Source organism: Phalacrocorax carbo, chromosome 6, assembly GCF_963921805.1.
Source record: "Phalacrocorax carbo chromosome 6, bPhaCar2.1, whole genome shotgun sequence".
In the NCBI taxonomy this organism is placed as follows: domain Eukaryota; kingdom Metazoa; phylum Chordata; class Aves; order Suliformes; family Phalacrocoracidae; genus Phalacrocorax; species Phalacrocorax carbo.
Genome location: NC_087518.1, coordinates 34,742,840 through 34,764,983, shown reverse-complemented (window position 1 = coordinate 34,764,983; position 22,144 = coordinate 34,742,840). Strand labels below are relative to the sequence as shown.

The 22,144-nt window shown below is 38.8% G+C and overlaps 1 protein-coding gene across 6 annotated transcripts in view; it reads right to left on the bottom strand.

The window, feature by feature from the left end:
- Window positions 1-22,144, bottom strand: part of DNM3 (dynamin 3) — a 180,888-nt gene that overhangs the window by 67,347 nt on the left and 91,397 nt on the right. For 5 of the 6 annotated variants that reach the window (XM_064454643.1, XM_064454642.1, XM_064454640.1 and 2 more), the window contains exon 15: window positions 201-310. The exons of the other annotated variant lie outside the window; for it this stretch is intronic. In XM_064454643.1, coding sequence (XP_064310713.1) covers window positions 201-310 — 110 coding nt within the window. The remainder of the gene's footprint in view (window positions 1-200; window positions 311-22,144) is intronic. 6 annotated transcript variants of the gene reach the window in all.

The following is a 22,144-nucleotide window of genomic DNA, read 5'->3' as shown; positions in this document are numbered from 1 at the left end:
CTGTTTCACCCCATGAGTGGCTAGGAGGACACTAACCTTTCATCCTATGGTTGTGCAACAGCAAAGTATCAGATAAATGAAGAGTATCAAGATCTTTGTTCACTCAACATAGTGGAAATACCAGAACTGTACTCCCAGTTATTAAAATGCTCAGCCAGATATTTTTATAGAAGTAGCTGCAGAATAGCACATTTTCTTACCTCTGTTCTGTGTTAAACAATGCAAAGATATGTTTGCTAGACATGAAGCTCTTTTCAACATCTCGCACTTTCAAGTTGTCCAAAGGAAGCATATATTTCTTCTCTTTTTCCTAGGGGGGAAAAAAAAAAACACACACACACAACCAAAACCACATATTAAAATAACACTATGTAAGAAGTCTCGAAGCTTGATCTCAGCAAGCTCTATTTAGTCAGTAATGCCTTCAGTACATTTATCATCATACGGGAATATCCAAAATTGAAATGCCTGCTTATCTTTTGTAGACATGCCTGTAACAGAAATGAAACCTCAATTCCAGTTCTGTTTTTCACTGACCCTTTTAAAATAAGTTCCACCTCAAAAACATAAGCATCTATATTTATTATTCTTTATTCCTCTGAATTCTAAAAAGAAAAGGATCAGACTTAACTAAAATGGAAGTCTTTAATCAATATAGAACTCTTCTAACATATCTATGTAGCTACTGTAGTAACCTGTGACATAAAATTCATCTCTATCTAGGATTAATATTATTAATTATTTAGGGGTGGCATTTGATGATCCCAGGGATAAATTTTCATTCCTCCAGTGGAAAATACAAAAATCATACAAATCAGTCAAAATCATACTGTCATCAAGGTTTTATATATACTATATACAAACAAAATCAGAGTCTAATCTAACCAGCTTGTTCCTCCAAACAGCAGGAATGATCTGTTCACTCTTGGTGTAGCCGACTCCTTTTGCATTTTTCATCACAGCTCTCATTTATAACACATTCTCATTTACAGCACAATCACTATAATTTCCCCTTTTCTAGGTTTCTTGCTTCCTGTCTCCCCAAATTAAGGACTAGTAACACTGTCAAGCTACTTTATGATGTCAGGACAAAAAAGCCCTAAGATTATTAGCTGTTACCATTGTGTTAAGCTTCCTTGAAGTCCCCGTACTGATGGCTAAACCAGGGTAAACCTCTCCATTTTGCTTTGCAAATACACCTGGTGCTAAGTAGAAACAATCTAAAGACAAGAGGAGCATCACTTGCATCCTCATACCCCCATTCTGTCGCCATCATGGTAAACTTGCTGACCAGTGTACTAAAACAATAGGAGTTTAACAGCTTTCAAAGGCCATTAAGGTACTGTTAATGCTAGTGCCATTACCATGGCAGCAATGGAATTGGGAGAGGATTTATGCCCTGGAATTTGTGCAGATACCAAATGTAGTTCCTGTGAATTTGGCCACCCAATGACTCTATGGAAGTACAATAAATCACCAAAGTTGGAAAGCTTAGGATTCCTTCACAGTTCCTTACCTGCCAACATGAAGCAAGACTGACTAGTCTCTGTCTAGCCATCATCTGAACGAGCTGTGAAGCCTAGCACTCATTGCACTTGCTGGAGAATTGTGAACTGGGGCATCACTAATGGTGGTTGGCTCAAGTAAAACATATACACGTGATAATAGTTTATTGTATGCCATAAAATGGGGCAAAAGGAACAAATGAAGCTAGGGATCATTTTTCCTCAATACAGAATTCCCAGAAGAAATACACAAAAGTAACTTCCACTGCACAGAACTGGAAGAAGCCCTAGCTAGACTGAGGTGAGTGGACTGTGAGGGCAGATGCAATTCCACTTGGCTAAGCTTCAGCAGATTGCAAAACTAAACTGGATGAGAATATACCTGAGAGTGAAACTATAAAAATATAGTGACATGTCCAACAATGGCTCACTTTCCTAGACACATCCATAACAGGCCTCAGTAGAGGAAAAAGCATATTTCAAAGGCCCTTCTGGAAAAGCATGGTTTCTACTGTCTTGTTTTGTTGAATAGAAGTTATCAAATCCAGTGTGGGAGTATTACATAAAAGGTATCTGATGGATTTTCAAACTGCCTCTAGCTTAGCCATCCAAGAAATTATTACCCACAAAAGATCATACATATGTATATTCTTGGTACTCTCATCTAACAACAACTCCAATGAAGGAATCTAGTTCTGAGCTATTTATCACAGTTCACATCTATATTCTGCTTCCAGGGAATACATACTATCTGAACCTTTTGGTCCCTCCCTGAAAGGAGAATATACTGTCATCCATTCAGTAAGTATTACCACCAAGATAAATAAAACTTAGCAAAGTAAATTCATAATTTACCAATAAAAAGTAAATAAATAATAGCAAATGAAACTAAATAAAGAACTTATAGACCAGATATTTATGTATAAAAATTAGAAGTACGCTATCCTCTAATACTGACTTTTATTTATATGATCTGTTTTGATATTATAAACTTATGTCCTAAATAGTTTTGGTATCATTTAAAAGGAACAGTGTGTTAGCTTTGCTGCCATGATGAAGTGACACACACTTGAAAAATATCCCAGCATATATATTCAGGAGAACACATATTCAACTTCGTATTAAAAGCAAATAATTTTTTCAGTTGAAAGCTGGACTGCACAGTAATATAAGATACTTTGTTCTGTATTTCAAATATTTCACACAGGTTATATATAAAAAAATATTTTGGGCAGAAATATCAATGGTACTGATATTAACCTAGATAAGCTTATTTTTTATTCTTTAAAACTTATCTTTCACTATTACAGAATATGCTTATAATGATTTACTATTCAATTACCAGAAATTTAAGAAGTTTCTGATGAAGTGTTTGTTCTGACAGACACTGTTTACTGACAAACCAAGCAACCACAGATGAGCAAAAATAGAAACTGATGAAAAAACTATACCAAGAATCTGATTGTCTAAACAAAAATTCCACAAGCAGGAAAGTTTTCTAAATGTTTGATGCCAAACTGTGAGAAAGTGTTTCTTCTGTAGCCACCAGGAAAAAGGAAATGCCTACTGAAGGCTAAGAAGTGCTTGGTATTTATTTACATGCCTCCTACCCACATGCTGAGACAGAGCAGTTTCCAAGAAAGGGAAATCATAGGGTGCCTATGCTTGAAGCTAACAGAGACAGCATGTCATATATGAGAGATGAGACCTAAATGCTGCTTAATTCCAGGAGAAAGGTACTACTGTGACATTAAAGTGTGGCAGCAAAACCCATAGCAACTTTTTTTTTTCCCCAAAGAAGAAAAAGGTATATATAAATGGCAAATGAGCTAATTCAACTGCAGATGAGCCCAACATCATTTCAGCCTTAGCTCAATTAATATTATTTTATGGCAGGGAAAAAAACCACTCCAGCCAGGCCTATCTGTGCATGTTTCACATCCTGAGAGAGTGACAGCATAAGAAACCGGGAATGTATGAAGCCTGGGAGGAATGGGGCTAGGCACACTTCTACAAGTGACGACACGCACATAACTGTGGGTCCAGTTTGTCCCCCTCAGCATTTGTTCTTTTTTATTTATAGCTTTTTATTTTTATAATGGGGCAGAGAACTTAAGCATGACATGAGGGGAAAAACCAGCACATGCTGATCTCATGAGGAGACTTTGCCTCTCTTTTTCCTATACAGAGTAGAGAAGGAAAAAGTGGGAGGTAGCATGGCCCATTCCTGTCTCTGTGACATGAAAAAAAAAAAATCCCCATAATGCACCTTAGAAAAACAAACCAACCTGCTAGCCTGGGGAGGCCTTCCCACCCTCGAGATGATGTTTCATCACTCGTGGGCATAAGTAGCACTCACATCCTTAATGGACTAGTTCTGCTCCCTGACAGGTGAGTGAGCTGCCAGAAACTGACAGCATGATGTAAATATGCCATATTACAACTGCCCCTTCCTCCTGCAGTGCGTAAGTGTACTAAAAATAATTACTCTGAAGTCCAAAACGGCACAAGGGATGCAAAAAATACAACAGCACTTCTCCTCCCCCCAGCAAAGTCTCAGCCAGCACTTCCAAGCTAATAAACTTCATTTTCAGCCAGAGGCAGAAATTATTCTCCGCTTTTGGAACTTTGTAGGCTTCATCAGAACAGCAGAAGAAACAACCTTGGACACAATGTCAGCCTACTGGATTATATGGGGAACAGAAGTCCTTTGCTTCAAAGAAAAGATATTGTTAAATTACTTCAGCCTCTCAGTTATCAAAGGTGATTCTCATTTTTATCTGTCACTTCAAGATGGCTACTGCATAACAGCAGCATGCAGGACAAACTCTACTCTCCATTTCGTATCCTGAGGAACAGAAGCAAAATTCATGCAGGACAATTTAAATATATAATGCTTGGATTCTGAAAGGCAGGTCTGAGCCCGAGCGCTGGCTGTCACGCTTTCAGTTATGTCACGGGGAATTGAGCTGGTTTGCTCACCACTTTGTAACGCTTTTTAGAACACCAGTTTCCAACTGGGGGGGTCATGACACCAACCAAAACCTGTCTGTGCTGGTTGTGGGGACCACAAATTCAAAGAAATCAAGCTCCCAACTGGAAGTGCAGGCCACACTGGAAAAGTTGGAACAAAGTCTGGTTTACAGAAGAATTCATTCTGTGCATCATTTGTACTGAAAGTACAACTCTCAAGAGTAATTACTGTGGACTGATAGCAAATATAGGTATCCATGGAATGCCTCTGCCATTAGTATCAAGCATTAACAAGTATCGGGTGTTAATGAGGCAAAATAATGAACTACTTTAAAATCATACCCTCATTTTACAGACAAGAACACACAAAAGAAGCATTGGCTTGTGAACCTGCTGAGCCAGAGCGATCTATATTAAAGAAGAAGAAAAAAAAAGGGAAGTGGAAGGAAATTCTGGTGGTGGTCTGAAACAATGCCTGTTTACTCCTGAAAAGGAAAGGCTCAGATTTGTTTACACCTAGGTGCTGCTCTCACTGCCAGTGCAAAATAGCCTACTCTGTGGCATTTGATGAAAATGCAAACTATTAAGATGCCTCATAGCAACTTTTACAGCAATTAAAATCAATATCCAAGAGTTAACCATATTTTAAATATACCCAAGAGACAGTTACTGTGTTTCTAATTCAGTTTTTCTCTCTCAGTTTAGAAAGCCACAAAACATCTTCACAATGGTGTCTGCTTTACCACACTTGGCTTTAAAGCATACTCTGAAAAATGAAGCATGAGATATTTACATATTATTTTTCTTCAAAAGTTTGTAGTAAAGCCTGTTATTTTATTATAGACAACTCAGCAACGTGGGATTCAGGCCTGAATATGCTCCTCAGTACAGCTGCAGAAAACATAATTCTAAACTGTCTGTAAAATGAAGGAGCTGCTTTAACAGAGAAACAATGCATACATCAACATTCTAACATTGTTATGAAAAATGTAGCAAAAGAATACTTAATAAGTTGCACATGAGAAGACCACATTTCTACCACCTATGCACCTCTCCCTCCAGTCTTCTGCAATCAACTCCTACATGGCTTTAGCTGTTGATAATAAAGCATTGAAGTCAAGCACTTTTCCAAGAGTAGTTTCTTTCCTTTGTCAACTGAAATCAGATTCAAACCACCATAGATCCCGATTCTTCAATAAAGACAGCCACATGGGCATCAAGAAGCACTCTTATATGTACAAACGATTCCCTATGTCCTCAAGTGAAACCTTTCAGACAAAAATTTTAGGGGAAAAAATGAAAAATTGTCTCACTCCCTGAGACTCCTCCACAGGCACGTGGATTACACCTTCATGATGCACTACCATTCCCCTTCCTGCTCTGCTCTCACCATGTGCCAGGTGAGCTCTGTAGCTGTGCAACACCACAATGGATGTACATTACCTAGAGAGGAGTATTATTATGTGTATCTACATTGACAAAAATTATTCAGTATGACGTATTAGAGAGATGTCACATACAGGCACATATATAATTAAATACCAGCAAAGACACAGACACTTTATGTAACATATAAGGGAAACAATTCTAGAAAATGCTAAAGAATAAAATGAGAGCTCCAAACTGAAAATCTCAATACCAAAATGTGACAACAGCTTAGGGTGATAACCCAGACGGCCAGAAAAAAGGATCACATGGCACAGAGCACAAATACCAAATCTTATATTCCCTCAGTGTTCCAAGACCGTAGTGGAGATAATGAGTTCCTTATATAAATCAAAGCCGAAAATGCCAAACCTGAAACTGCAGCTGAAGAAGAGAGATCTGATGACAGAGTCAAGCTATTTCAGGTTTGAGTTATTATTATTTTATATTTTGCATTTGCAGTATCTTTTCTAGGCAATTATGTATACTCCTGGGGAAAAAAAATCCCAATCTTTTAGTACCTCTTCCCACAACATATTATTAAAAAAAATAAAATCAAGAGGCACATTATATCTCTGGTATTTCTTCTGAATTCAACTATGAGATTAAACCTGATGCTAATGTTAAATCAGTCCTTAGTGGTCTTGTAATTCCTTTTACAGTGTGTTATTCATTTCCCACAGTATTTTTCTCTCATAAGAACCAGTAACATTTGTTTCTGCACTTTCCTTCTCCTCAAACTTCTTCAGGAATAGAACCACAAGACTTCACAACTCTGTATTTGCAATACTTCATCCTTTCAAGAGATGGTCACTGGCGTCTTTCTTGAAAAGAGTTGACTATCCTGCTACATTTCAAGACATCACAGATGTACACCAATACATAATGTCTATTTTGCAGCACAGCTATCAGATTTTGATTCAGGGTTTGAAGGGAGCTGAAGCTGCAGCTTGCATTCATGCAGCACATACCAGAGCAGAACCTCACAATCCACCTGCTCGGAGTTGGGCAGTCCTGAATACCTCCTTCTCCTTGCCTGGAGAAGAGGATGGGCACAGCACACAACCACAACCAACCAGAATCCATGGTTGCTCAGCACAGCACTGCCCAAGCTGGCCTTTAAGTGGGAGATAACAAACCTTCTGCACCAAGCTATCTCCATGTGGTTGCTGCCTGCATGGCAGTCCCCACATTACAGTACCCAGATAAACAGCTTTGCCACTGTCCATCTCTCAATAATGAGGGGTGGCTGAGCAGGCATCCCACTGTATTAGTGCAGGGCCTGAATGGCTAGATTAGAAAAAAACCAAAAATCCAGTTCTTTCACTGGTACTCCCTGTGCCTTTACATGATCGGTGCATCAAACAGAAATGTAGTAGTTTCTAGAATATATAACAAATTCAACATGATTTAAGACTGCCCCTCTTCAAAAGAGGTGTTTATTGTCACAAGTGGAAGGGCTGGTCTTTCACTGGTCTGTGCTGTGGGGATGTGCTGTCAGTAAAAGGATCAATCTGAGAAAGGGCCTGATGAAGAGGAAATCTCTGTTTAGCTCCTATTAGTTAGGATCTCAAAAGGTCATTCTGAATTTGGGAAATCTTGTCTGGGAAAGAAGCCAGCAATTCCTCTGAACTGAAGTGGTGCTGGCATTTAAAATTGAGAGAAAGCCCCGACTGATGAACCAGCTGACAGTCTGGAAAAATTCTGCTGGATGCATCTAGCGGCTGCTCCGAAGGTAGAGTTGGGGGGGGGAGGGGGAAGTATCATTTGACCTTTTTATTCCTTGCAATGAAGCCTGCTTATGACAGCTTGTTTTTCTCTACCGGTGCTCAAGTTTTTATTTTCACTCTTCACCTACTGCAGATCAGCCAACATTCACAGTGGCTTGTGGCAGTGATAGTGCAGGATAAAGGGCTTTGGTGCAGCACGGCTGTGCTGGCAGAGGGCAGAGTGACAATGACATACCAGTTCCTGGGAGATCTGGCTCTTCAGCTGGGTACAGCTTTCTATTCATACAGTTTACAACTTTGCTTATTACATATGTGTGTGTAGAAAAATATTTTTTATATATGTATATACATACACACATTTTTGGTGGTGGGATGTTTTGATTTAAAGGAAAAACATCATTCCTGAAACCTATTCTCTTTGAATATAAGTACAGCTCAGATTTCAGTCTTGAGAAGGTGATGGTCTGGGTAGATGAACCTTTCCAGTTCTAATGACCTCTTGTATTAGGTATACTAAGTTAAGATGGAAAAAACCCAGTAAGTTTAACTGCATTTTCAGCTTGCTGGACTCCCTCAACTTGCACATGAGAGAGCCTCTCATTTTTAAGCCTCCTGAAATTCCTTGGCAGGTACATGAAGAAGATACACCTTTGCTACGGTACCCTTGTTTTCTGCAGGAAAGGCATTTCTTAAAACTCTTCTAACTTTTGAATGCGTTTCAGTTTCTATAAAATGAATCCTAGAAAAGGTCCAACTCAGGAAGCCACCAGATACTTTTTTTTTGGGTACTGAGTCACTTGGAAAGACACTATATGCTTTATGTGTGTGAATGCGTGTGTGTGGAAGGAAAGTTCTTACTAAAATCAAAATGATAAATATACAATTACATAATTATGTACAGAAACATTAAGGAGGATTTTCCTGAGGCAACACATCTGCCTCTACAAGACTCCTGAAGATGCAACAAAATACACACACAGAAATTAGTTCATGGTATTTATGCTGCCCTCTTGCTTGTTATCATTAAAAGCTTTCAGACAGTAATCAATTTCACTGTGGTGGAGATAACTGCAAAATGCATTAAGAAGTTCACGCCTGTAGCAATGGTCACTGAAAATATTTTGGAAAGCATCCCAGAAGTATAAGACTTTTTCCAGACATCAGAGAGAAACTGCTATGACAGAGCTTCTGGTGTCAAAACTTCTACCCCACCACCCCTCTTCACTTTTTTTTTAATAGCAGCATTTTTTGAAAGGTACATTTCAGCTTTTTTTTTTTTTAAGCAAGCCAAGATACTTGGATCACGGAAAACATTAACTTCTGAGACAACTGGCTGAAGAGATCTCCTTCCTTGCTCTGCATAATATGTATAAATATACCCTGGCTTCTTAATGTCATCAAAGAAAAACTGTTGAATTACAACAAAAGAGTGAGAAAACCACCTTTTCACTCTATTGTAACAACATTTCTGTTTTTCTATAAAATAAGTAGCCCTGGGGATGTTTCTATATTAAATAAACAAAGAAAATAGAATACAACATAATCATCAAGCACTATTTCTACTTCATATCAAGAACATTACCTTCAAATGCTAAGTGACATATGCCATCAAATCTTCAAGGGAGAGGGTTTTGAAATGTGTTTCAGAATTTGACAAAAGATATCCTAAAATAATTATGGCGATGTGCAGGAAAACCTGCAAACCTCTGCCCTTGGCAAGTAATAGCTATTAGATTGAAGCCTCCTTAAACATTCATCAGGAAGACTGTTTCCATGAAACTGTCCCAGACCGAAACACTCCTGAGGCTCATAGCCAAAGCTGTTCCTCAAACTGACCGTCAGCTGTTTCTAGACTGTAACCCTCTGAAGAAAGAAGTTGCTTCTCAATGCACTTCATCTGCCCCAGTAGGTACTTGAACGTGAGTAGGGGTTGCAGACTTTATCATAGCAAACCCTGAACAATAAATTAATTCAGAAAAAGGAACCTGACAAACATGGGCATTGGAACATGGGAAAAAAGGTTAGCAGAACATTCAAGACAGCATGAAACTACTGGCCCTAAGAACAATCAAGAGCTAGAGGACAGCAGCAAAAGATGCAACATCAAAGCATTCTTTAAAGCTACTGTCACTAAAAAAGTGACTGCAAGGTGCTAGGCTGTGTTAGTCTACTACTGACTCCTACCAGTAGGAGTAAGTGCAGAAGGAAGTGTGTGTAGGAGAGCTGTCAAACATGGTAGTTTTCAATCTGCAGATGCTGCATATTAAATGAAAACACCTGAGTGTTGCTCACCCACAGGCAGCTCTTTCCTGATAACAGTATGTTGTTTTTTCACATGCTAATGCGTGTACCATGGAGGACACTCGACACATTGCTAGCTATTTCGCTTGTGCTGCTCAGCTGTTCACATGCAGCAGCATACAGAAAGCAGAGATCCTGTTCCAGTATCACCCTAAGGGAAAAGTACATCAAGCTTACAGCATACCTTAACAACACACAACTGAGAGAGGGACAAATTCCACTGCCTTGGCCACGTGCTCCCTTTAAATACCATGGCAGATGATGAACTTGGAGAGATGCCAGCAGGAGGTAGCATAGTTTGGGGAAGCTTAGAGCAGCACCTCTGGAAGGGAAGAGACATCCTCTAATACAAATAACCATGACTGTTCAACTGTCATCACTGCCCTTTTGTTTGATGGCAGAACTTGATTAATTTATTGACAGATCACCTTTGCCAGTACCATACATGCCCACCTTTGAGTCCTTGCCGAATTAGAGTGACGTGATAATACCCGCACACCAAACTCTAAGAGACTGTCAAATGCTTGGCACCAAAGGCAGTTCTCCTGCAGGCCCAGAGCAGATACTGCTTATGTCCGGTAACAGATTATCCAAAGCTATGTTTTATAGCCAGCTAGAACAGAGCGCATAGCTAGGAAACAGGCTAGCGAAACATTCTGCAACCATAAACTCAAAGCAAATCTTCAGTCATGTGGTATTAGTTTCACTACATTGGAGGCAACAGCTAGAGGCTTCTGCTAAGAGACAGATCGTGCCCCGCCGCAACCAAGACCTACGAACAAAGCAGGACTGCCACTGTGCAGCGCGAGAGGCACCGGAGGGAAGTGGGGTGCTCAAGTCAGGAGACAACATCTGTGATGCTTCTGGCTGCCAGATTAACTTCCAAAGCAGCCGCAAAGGCTCAGTCAACCAGAGACTCCATCATCATTGCTGTGAGCAATGAGCACAAAAACTGGGCAATGAGAGTATCTCTGAAGAGTATCAGCACCTGGGAGGAGGCGGCATTTCCCTTGCTTCTGCATGGTGGATGAGGTCTTCAGTAACTGCCAGGTTAAGAATCTTGCAGTTACATTCTTCTGCTATCACAAAATAACATCCTTACAAATAATTTTAAAATATTTTTAATTGTTTTTCTACTTTTCACTGTATCTCTTCCAATCCAGACTAATGCCAAATCTTGTCTTTTCTTGCTATGACATTTTAAAATGTCATTTCTCCTTTGTATAAAATAACATCATCTTTAAAGAATTCCAATTCTCCCTTGCCTGGATTCCTGCAATCAACTATTATTCTGATTCAGACCTAACACCCTCTTTTATTCCATGATGTTTGCTTGGGGAGGAAAACACAAATCAAATATACCATTTGTAGACTAGAAGTTGTGTTAAGATGACAAACACCTGCATTCACTTAACCATCTCTGTTAAGATACTGTCAGCTGGACTCCCCAAGAACACAATTAGGGAAGGAGCTCTTTCCTAACAAAAAAAACCCTCTAACCAATGATCAAAATAGCTGTAAGAACTATCTTCATTACACTCTAAAGATCTGCAACATGCAGCTTCAATAACTGTTGTTGGTGAAGTGATTTTATGAAAATAACATTTAAAGAGTCAATAAACAAGACAAATTTGTGCTCCAGTGAACAGTCTGTACATGCTTAACCTCAGCTGTTTCACAGAACCTATAAAACATACAATGTCTTCGAAAGTCTCCAGGAGTTTCAGAACTGTAAACAAACAATGACAATGCCAAGAGGTAATGACATTTTTGCAAACATGGAAAAGACAACAAAAAAGGCATATTGAAATCTGAAAATTGAAACATGCCTGCAAAACACACTGATTTTTTAATAGTATACCATGGTGTTACATATGAGAAAGATAACACCCCTCTGCTTCTCTGGAAGAAAGTGAAATATTTATTAGGAAACGTAGTACTTCGTTAAGAATATAGTTCTTCATTGATGCTGACTCAAAATATTGTAGACTATCAAAAACTGGCCCTAAACTTGCAGGACACCATTGTATTTGTAAAGAAGCACTCCAAAGTACATACGCTAATTCTACATAACATTGACATACGGCACTGAATTCCCAGACAGTCAGTCAAAGTTCTGGGCAGGAAACCAAATTCCATGATTTTTTTTTCTTCAAACACTATGTCAAAACACTCCTATTACTCGTTACTTGTGCTTGGAAAGATATACTCCATTACTCCTTAATGTCATTAGCTTTTACAGATACCGCAACCAACAAGGAATTGTTGCTGGAGAAAATATATTACAACTGTTTTCTAACACTGACATACTGAGATTGTTTTAACGTGAAAGAGGCATGGTGACAACAAAAACCGAAGTAAGTAGAAGATAACTGACAAATATAGGTACAAAACTCAAATTTCAGTAAGGAATCTATAATAGTGAAACAAACTATCAAGTACTAAACCTCCCAAGTTTATAATTTTCCACATACAAATTCATTCTATAATTGATTCAAAAAACTGAATTCATACAACTAAGCCTTACTGGTATAAAGTAGTAGTCAATGAGCTAATTTCACACACAGTGATTCCTATTATCAACAGAGATAATAATCTGATGTTTTCTGAAGTAATAAAGAACATGTTAGACAAATATTTTTTCCACTCATTTTCTTTTCTAGACACTCAAAGATACAAAGCAGGGAGGACAGCTTATTGTGAAGTTGTCCATGCAACAAAATTTAAAAAAGTTTAAAAAGTACAATACAAAGAAAACATTTCAGGTAGTTCCCCCTCTACCCTCCAAAAGCCTCAAAAATATTGAAACAAAATGCTGAAATAAAACGTTCATTAAAAATATACCACGTCTGCCTAAGATCCATTTAAACATTGTATTCAGCAATTCAATTTTCTGTAATCCATTTTTTAACATTTACATTACCCAAACTGAATGTATATTTTAATTATTTTCTCAATTCATTTGTTTTGCTGAAATAACATTCTATTCCCCTTTGAGAATATTCCCAAGGTTATAAAAACTAGATTGTCTAGCAGTTTAGATTTGGTTTAAATGTCTAATAATATATTACATTGAAACAGCTTGAAATAATGAGGGGTTTGTATTATACATTACCAAACTATATAATTACTAGTAATTCCCAGAAAAAAAAGCACATGGCAACAGACAAGGCTACATGCATGTGTATTTGAATAAAATACATTACAGAACTATTGCTATTACTCAAAAAAAAAAAAAAATCCTACCAAACCCAAGTATTATAAGCCTGGAAAATTTACAGTTAAAAGAAATTCACATTCCCTAATGGAAACAGAATACCTCAAATACATTTCAGTCTGCCCTGAAATGGCACTTTAGAAATGGGGAGGGGGAGAACCTAATTCAGGCAGGGAAAAACACGCTTTAGTCTAAGAACACAAAACTAAGATTTTAAAACCAAATTCATTTGGCAGTTGCACAGAGCCTTTACGGGCAAACCCCGATTCCCCTTGCTTTTCTTGCATGCACTTCTTTTTCCCCATTCACCTCTCATCTCCTGCTGAGGACATTTGGTGCGAGAAGTGTTTTTAAAGATAGGGACTACTGAAATGCAAAGACAGCTTTGTCCACAGATTGTATGTGGACGAAGACCACTACTTCTAGGGACTTTTTGCAGAGAAGGTCACCATTTGTAAAGAGACTGAAATGATATGTTGCAGTCTTAGAAAATAGACGCTACCTCCTTCTTCAAGGTAAGTGAAGATGGGAATGCAGTGGCCTCTGATATTTTCAGCAGGCATAAAAAAAAAAATCCCAGACCATTTCAGAACACTAGGGCATGAGATCACCTCAAAGAGAAGCACATCATGGAATTTTTCTTATGCTCAGTGAAAGGGATGAAAAATTTATATAACAACAGGTGTACGTCCCTTAATCCAAAATAATTATACTCTAATTACCATTGGATTCTAAATTCTCTAAGCCTAAACAACACAGCCAAAAAGATCTTCATTATTTCATTATTAGGATCATTTAGCACAAAAAATGACTGATGTCAGGGGCTGGGTTTCCTAAGAACACATTTTTTAATTAATTTGAATTAGGCTTTAAGTTCTCAACTTACTCCACAGTCTAAGAAAATCCTCACTGCCCTCACATACATCTACGCAGAAACAGCACTGCTTAAAAAGAAAAAAAAAGCTTTTAATTACAGATTCACAATACTTGTTCCCTGTTTATCCATATGCTAAAGAGGAGGTGGGGGCTTGGGGGAGAAGGATCTAGCAAGGAGGACTTTAAGGCTGAGTATCTCAAAAATGAAAATGAGAACACAGAAGGACCTAGTGCTAAGTATACCATAGTGACCTGGACAAAAGGCGGTACAGGTGGGAGTAAGGTTATGGAAGAAATTGTTGCACAGGTATCTAAATGTCTGTGGACTGACTTACTAATGGGACACAAACCAGAGAAGCTAGAAATTTTTAATACAGAATCAAAATTATTACTTAACTGATTTAACAGAGACCTAGTGGGATAATTCACATAATCTGGAAAACTGACCTGTCTTTATATTCTTGTTTAGAAAGTCAGACAGCAAATAACTGGGAAAGCATCACCTTTCATATCAAAAGCACATGCTTTGGTGTGGGGCTGACACCAAACAAGGGAGAGATGTTCTGAATGTTTCTGGAGGCAACTAAGGAACAAAGAGCATGTGCATCACCAGGACTTTCAGAGATCACTACAGTGATTCATGGTACGGGACTTGGTGATAATGAGGTATTTCAACTAAAAGAGATACCATGGGAAAAGCTGACCCACTGCTTGGTTGAAAGAGAAACCTATTAATAGGCAATGTTGAGAAAGCTCCAGTATTCAATACTTCTTTCACATTACTCTTCAAAACAAAGCCTAAGAAGCAGTACAAATTATTACAGTTTGATATTAGGGAAAAAAGGGTAAGAAAATTAAGCACTAGTATAAACTCCTAAATTAAATAACCAGCCCCTCCCTTCTTTCAGTTCTCTCAAGTGCCTCAGTTTTGAATCAACAGCTTAAAGACCTAACTCCAACTGATGTGTGTAAACCTCTTATCTAAATCACATAGAGTGAATAGAAAAGCAAACCTGACTTAAAAAGCACAAGAGATCCTTGGACCTAAGCCCTACTCTTACTCTGCTATTTACACACTGCAGCTAGCACCCTTGCTGTACAAGATGACATGCAATCTTCATTGAAAACACAGCCTAACTCAGAGATTCTCAAATGTTATTAATGTTAAGCTCCTCCTCTTTTCTTCTCTGCTGTGCCCCAGTGCAGACAATTTTGCATACTCTAGGCCTGCATCCGCTAGCTCCTTCTCTCCAGAACTGCTTTTTCAAAGTCCCAGCTGCCAAGCCATGCTCCTCAGGAAGGTGCTTAGAATGGTGTGTGAGACACAGCTTGGCAGAGATGCTCGAGACAGGCTCTAACAACAGAACTAAAGAACTCAATTTACTAGGAATGGTGCAACTGCTTATCAGTGGGGGGCTGAAAGGCAACAGCACCCCACACTTACCCAGCATGAGAACTGCCAGTCTACAGAATAAGCTGCCAGTACAAACCAAACCCAGAGAAGAGGGGCATCTGCTTTCCACCACACAATGGCAAGTCCAGCTGAGCAGGAGACCCAATCCATAGACACACCTTCATCTTTCAGAGAAGAGGTCAACATCTGGTTCTGCTCCAAAAACAAACAGGTCAAGGCTCTGGGAAATAATGCACCACACCTTCCTTTATCCCCTCCTGGCTGGGTCCCAGCCCAGGAGCAGTCAGTCATCTTTTCCATTCAGTAGGGTAGGGAGTTGGTCCATCATCTCAGTGGCAAACAATTTGCAGAAAAGCATCATTTCACTTGTCTTAAATGAAGGCTATAGGAACATGTGCACTGTACACGGCAAAGAAGGTCATTATGGAAATACTAGAGAACTTAAAAGTCTAAGTCCCCTGTAACTTGTGCCAATAAACTGTTAGTTACCCCCAAATTAAGCTTGCTATATAAACTTTCCCTAAACTGTTGAGATAATTTTTTTCTTAAGCAGGGAGAAACACAACTACAAATGTCTTTAGTCTTGTTCACATTTTGACCTCAGATGCCTAAAGGCACTTGTTCTGCTCCCACGGTGTGGAATGCCCTCCCACAAAGCACCCATGTGGAATCTTCAGAGGCTATTTTTGAAAAGCATAATAAAAAGGCATTTCTTCCTAGAGTTTTTGCTGTTAGCAGCGCAGCTTACTGACCACCTCTGTAGATGCTTACACTTTCCGTAGTCTTTCATACGGATGGGATTTCTTATGTGTAGTTAGCCATTGCAAAACTCTGACTGAAAATTTATAGTTGTCAACAATGAGACAAAGGAGGAAGCAGGCTTCTCTTTATGTAAGGATGTACCCATCTTCACAGTGAAAAAAAGAAAATATTATTTCCACGAGGTTTACTGCAGATTTATTACAGCAATTAAACTGTCCAGTGAATCTCTGTATCAACTTATTTCCAGATTCAAAACCAGATGTAAAAACCATCTTTCATTTAATTTGATTATTCTAACTTGGGTAGAGTACGTAGAAACAGATATTTTGGCAACTGGTTGCTAATGAGCTTTCCTAACTCTTTAAAGCTGTTCTTGCAATACTCTTCCTACAGTATTCACAAGAAAAAGCTAGTGATTAGAAAAATGGTTAAAAATCTTGCTCCTCCTGCAGCAGAAAACACAATCTCTTTTGTGCAGAAAAGGTTTTAAACAGGCTTCACTAAACACAGCTTCCCCAGAATCCAATTCCTTGCTGGCCATCACTTCTGTCTTTTTGTATTTCAGCTGTACAGCAAAGGGTTAGTAAACCCATCTACACTAAAACGCCCATTGCTGTACTCCACCCATCAGGGCTTCTAACATTACCAAAAATGTGCAGTATTTTTAACCCATTGTGGAGCACTGGCATTTAAATGCTTAGGCAACATTTTTTTTTACCTTTATGCATTTCATAAGGGATCTAAACACTCTCTATAAACATTAATTATTAAACTGAAATCTTAAAGGGAAGATGCACAATATTTTATGGGTGATGGAGTTTGCAATCAAAGATACATTAATTTAATGTTTTAATTTAAAACAAACAATACCAACACCACATCCAGCAGTGCAAGGCTCTACTTGTTTCTCCAAGCACCCAACTACCATTCTGTAACTTTAAAATTCATTTTCTGTGTTTGTGAATAACGTTTTCTCCAACATAAGAAGAGATTAAATCAAACATGTGATGGACTTTTGCATTTCCTCCACAAAAGCTGATAAACAGAAGTTTCTTTAAACAAAGCACATACTTAAGCTATGACCTCCACTGATGCCAAGCATCCTTGAGACTAAGAATTTAGTGTGATTCCAGAAATCCTTTCCTATGGATGTCCCCCGCTGCATTAGGAAAGAAAAAAGGAAACCATGCAAGGAAAACAAAGTTTCATAGAGCCAGGGAGTGAGACAAACGCTGCCCAACCGTCTGCTGTGGGGACTGTAGCAGTCCATTAGATTTAATTCCTCTTTAGCATCTGGCATTTGCTGCTTTCACAAACACACTGATCTGATTCAGGAGAGGAATTGCTACTTTTCAAAATGCTGTCAAATACACATCAAAAGCTGAGAGGTTTTTTTTTCCTTAGCTTTTTCATTATGGTAAAGTTTTGTTTTCATCTAAACAAAATTGCAGATTGAAGTCTGATTTTATGTTGACAGGATCTCCTTGCAGTGAGTTTTAACAACAAGATATCAACAGGAGAAACAGAAACAAAATCATAGTTTTTAACTTTTCATCCTACATTTTAGTTACAAGACTATTCTTTCTTGCAAAATGTTTAAACCACTACCCTGAGTTTACTTCTCACTTGTTAGCCAGGTAATAAAGTTAAAAGGGCAATGTAAAAGTGCAGAACCAAAAGAAAAAAATTTAGATAAACAGGTAGCCCATTAGATATGCTTAGAAACACGGATTAACACATGGGATGCCCCTTGTAAAAGATGATGTATCACATAAAAGCTTCTCACACTGACAAATGTTATAGTCTGTTTTCATGACTTATCAATACCCAAGGATTGACTAGAAGTTATATAAAGACAAATAACAGAAGAGATATTGTACCCAGTCCTGTAACCTCTCTCATCTGCAGTGGTTACTCCCACACTATTAAATCAAACAAGAACATTCCTAATTATACAGCCCTTATTTTCAGACTGGAGTCATTGTATTCTCTTACACTGGTGCTTTTTACCATCCTCATGCCATCTCCAGTCTCTCTGGCTTACTAAGTGACTCCATGGATGCGAAAATGGCAAATTTCACTTTAGCAGACACAAGCATACACCACCACATACTTAAATGATTTCTTTCTATTCCTGTTTCAGTGTGTTAACTTTGTTGAAACCCCACATTCTAGCAATCAGTAAAATAGATGTGTTCTGGCTAAGGCACCATATGACAACACTTCCCTGGAAATACTCGTTTACCCCAATGGAAACCTTTCCTAACTGAAAAGAAGGGTCATAGTCACTTAATTCAGGATTCCCATAAGCCAGGTAGCCTAGCCAAAGGTCTTGCAGACAGACTGCACGCCCATCTGTACCAGCCTTCATCCACAGGGCCCACACGATGTTTCACTGCCCACGTGCTCTTCAGTAAATAGTAGACCAGTGTTATCAGAGTTATGGGGTATGCACTCACTACCTGGCTTTTCCCACTTGGACCTGTGGGAGATTCAGTGGAGGCAGGCAGAGCATAATTGCTATTCCTGCTGAAAATGGCATCAAGTCTCAGAGACATGAGGCTTCAAGGAATATTCTCATTCTACTCCAATTAGATATGCCAAGATGGCCATCATGAGAAAATGCACCGAGCTATGCATTGTAACTGATATATATTCACTTCCTTGAGAAGCAAGGATGTTAGCTCCAATGGTGACGACAACCAGACAAACAGACTTGAAATACAAGTGAGCTAGTAGACGATTCAACAACTCTATCTACTATGTGGGTAGATGAGGTCTGTGCCCTCAGTACTGGCAGAGAAAAGACATTAATACAAAAGAAAGCATTATGGTAATTCTTCCAAAATAAGTGTTCAGATATCAGCCTGTCTCATTTGCCATTGTAAAGACAGACAGAATTAATTCAAATACTGTTTCTTTAAGTATCTGACCTATGAGTAAGATAATCCCCAAATGAATGGAAAAGAGGAAGAAAGGAGTGCACCTACTATACAATTCCCCAACGGTAAGTTATCAACAAATCAAAAATAGCGATGCTTTATCTCTACAGCCCAGGATAAAACTGCCTTCAAAGCTGGGGCGGGGGTGGGGAAGCTTCTGTACAGAACACAGAAACCTTCGTGACAACTAACAGCCTGATGTACTAATCAGTTTTCTGATCCCCTTCCTAATAGCTTTTGCTGTGGTACATATGTTGTGCTCTGACTGCCAAGACAACAATGTGGTTGCCTCAGCTAATAGAAAATAGCTTTCAAAAATCAAGTTATTATTTAAAACTACTAGTAGATTTAATAGGCTCACTCACCCAAGCAACTAAAATAAGCAATTAACAAAATGTTTCAGCCAAAAAAATGCTATAGTTATTAGGTCTGTTACTCATGGTTAATAAAGAGAGATGGCTCAGTAGAGCTCAGTCATATTCTGATTACTGGTAAAAACATACATTCAAATGTGTGGGTCTATCATGCAATGGGAGCAGAAGGTAGGCAGGTCTGAGAAATGCAGATATTGTCAACCTATTGCTAAACTCAAGACCAGTAACAGGACCATTATAATCACTTGCACTGTGGGAGCATCTAGAGAATATTTCAGACTAGTACTGTAAAAATACTTATAACATTTCTTGCCCCAAGGGCTAACAATCCTTATCACCTTGACTAAAAAGCTTGGAGGTCATCTGGCAGTCTTCCAGTAACATGCTCTTTCCTCTGATGTTACAGCTAGGCCCTAATGCAAAGACTACAAAACCATATCATGTAAGGAAAATGAGGATTATATACAAACTGATAACTTTTTAAAGACTTGCCTGCATGCAACCTCACTTAAATTAAGTCCAAAGTGTCAAGGTGTGCAACTACACAACAAAACTGCATCTGCTAGGAACAAAGCAGTGCTCGGGCTAGACAGTTTAATAGGCTTTAAAGTCTACTACTGTAAGGAAAGATTCCTCCCTCATCACTATTACTTCAGTTTCTTTTTCCTAGTCTTCAAAATCCACAAACACCAAACATCCTTTGCTGGACTGATGAATACTGAAAAAGCAAATACAGCATCAGCTGTGTTAAGGACACAACAGAACAAAACACAGGAAGCTCTGCCAAATTGATTTTCATTAGCATGGTATCATCCTGCACAGGGTGACACTGCACAAAGATACTGAGCACAATTCTGGAAGCAGGACAGACTTGTTTCCAGCAGTCTGTAACCAGGTTAGTGAGCCCTGACTTTTCATAAGGTTATCAGCACCAGTATCTGTGCAGGTGTGATAACAGTGTTTTCAGTTCCAGAACAGCTATAAACTTGCTCAATGCAGCATATTATACAGGCACGACCCAGCTTGCCCTTGCTCCAAGTGTGGCAGTTGAGCAAACTGTGCCCAAGGACACACCTTCAGCCTGTCTTCGCTAACCAGGACACTGAACGTGCAAGCCAGTCCCAGAAATACAAATGAGCAGGAGAGATGCCTTTTGAACACCCTCTGATTCCAAAGAACAGCAGCAGCAAGCATCAACTCTTAAGTATGCTACAAATAACTTTTACAAAATGTGCTATAGCTAAATCAGCTCTCAGGCAGAGAAAACATTTCAGTCAGATCTGTATGGCACCGTTAAAACCAACTGAACTTAAACAGACCATGAGATCACTACAGAGCAGAAACACTACCATACCTGCTGTTGAGACAGCTTTGTTAAATAGTTCCACAGCTCAACACTAGAGGCACCAAATCCCATGAGTAAGAACATACAATGGACCTTGAAAAAGCATTCTATAATCACTGTGGTATGCAAGAACCCATGAGAGGATCCAACAGCACTGTAGAATCTGGGCCAACTACCAAGCTGTATGCAATAATTATTAACTAGTGCTTTGGGCAGCAACTCACAGGTTTGCGTTTTGGACATTGCAACTGAAGTCATTTCTTCTTTAAGTTACATGGGACCCACTGCTCTAACCAGGTGGTTGTGATTTACAGGGTTTTCACAACACTTGTTCCTCTTGCTGCTTTTTGCCCCTCTGCTTAAGGTTGATACCATGTTTTTGTTCATGGGGGTTTGTTTGTTTGTTTTCAGATTTAAGTTTAAAAGTATGAAGTAAACCTAGCCACTGTTTTTTGCCTGGCTGCTAATTAAAGCCATCTAAATATCACAGCCCAAAACCGTCTCAGGGTGATCTGAGTGTTTGTCAAAATTAACCAAAAAATAATGGTGAAGGTAGGTGAAAATTTTGCATAACCAATCACTTCACCAAGACACAGGCTTGTTAGTAAAGAAATGTTGAAAAGAGCCTTTAAGATCTTTTGGAGGCCACTGGACTGGTGAACAAATAGATTTGAAGTTCTCTAGTTGAATGTATGATATACAGGGTGGGACACACAAGAAATATCCCTTGTGAATAACGTGGTTGGAAGTGATTATATATCTATTAAATCAGACAGCTGTGGGAAGCACAAAGGATTGGAAAGCAAGCAAATTGGAAAGAAAGCACAGTACCTAGGTGTCATCACAAAAGACAGAAACCTCACCGTTTGAATGCTTTAGGGAATTTGCCCAAATTTGTAATGCAACCATAAAACCAGGCCAATTCCATGTTTTGGGGCTTCCTCTGCCAAGTTTTAACAGATTTTTCTAAACATCTCCTGTTTTCATTACCCAAAACAGTGAAAAAAAGTCACTCTTGCTTGTAATAGGAGGTATAAAAAGGAGAAAAAAGAAATGCATTTACATACAGCAGTAACTCTGCATTGTGAGTGTGAGCATAATTAACAAGAACAGTTATAAAGAGACAGCCTAACTTCAGCATTTAAAAAAAGCCCACAAATTAGGGATTTCCCCCCCCACCTTTTTCTTCACCAAACAGTATTCAGCAGCTGAGCTTTCTGGGCTCCAAGAAGGCTAAGCTAGGTAAACTCAGCCAACCACAAGGTTGAAAATGTAGCAGA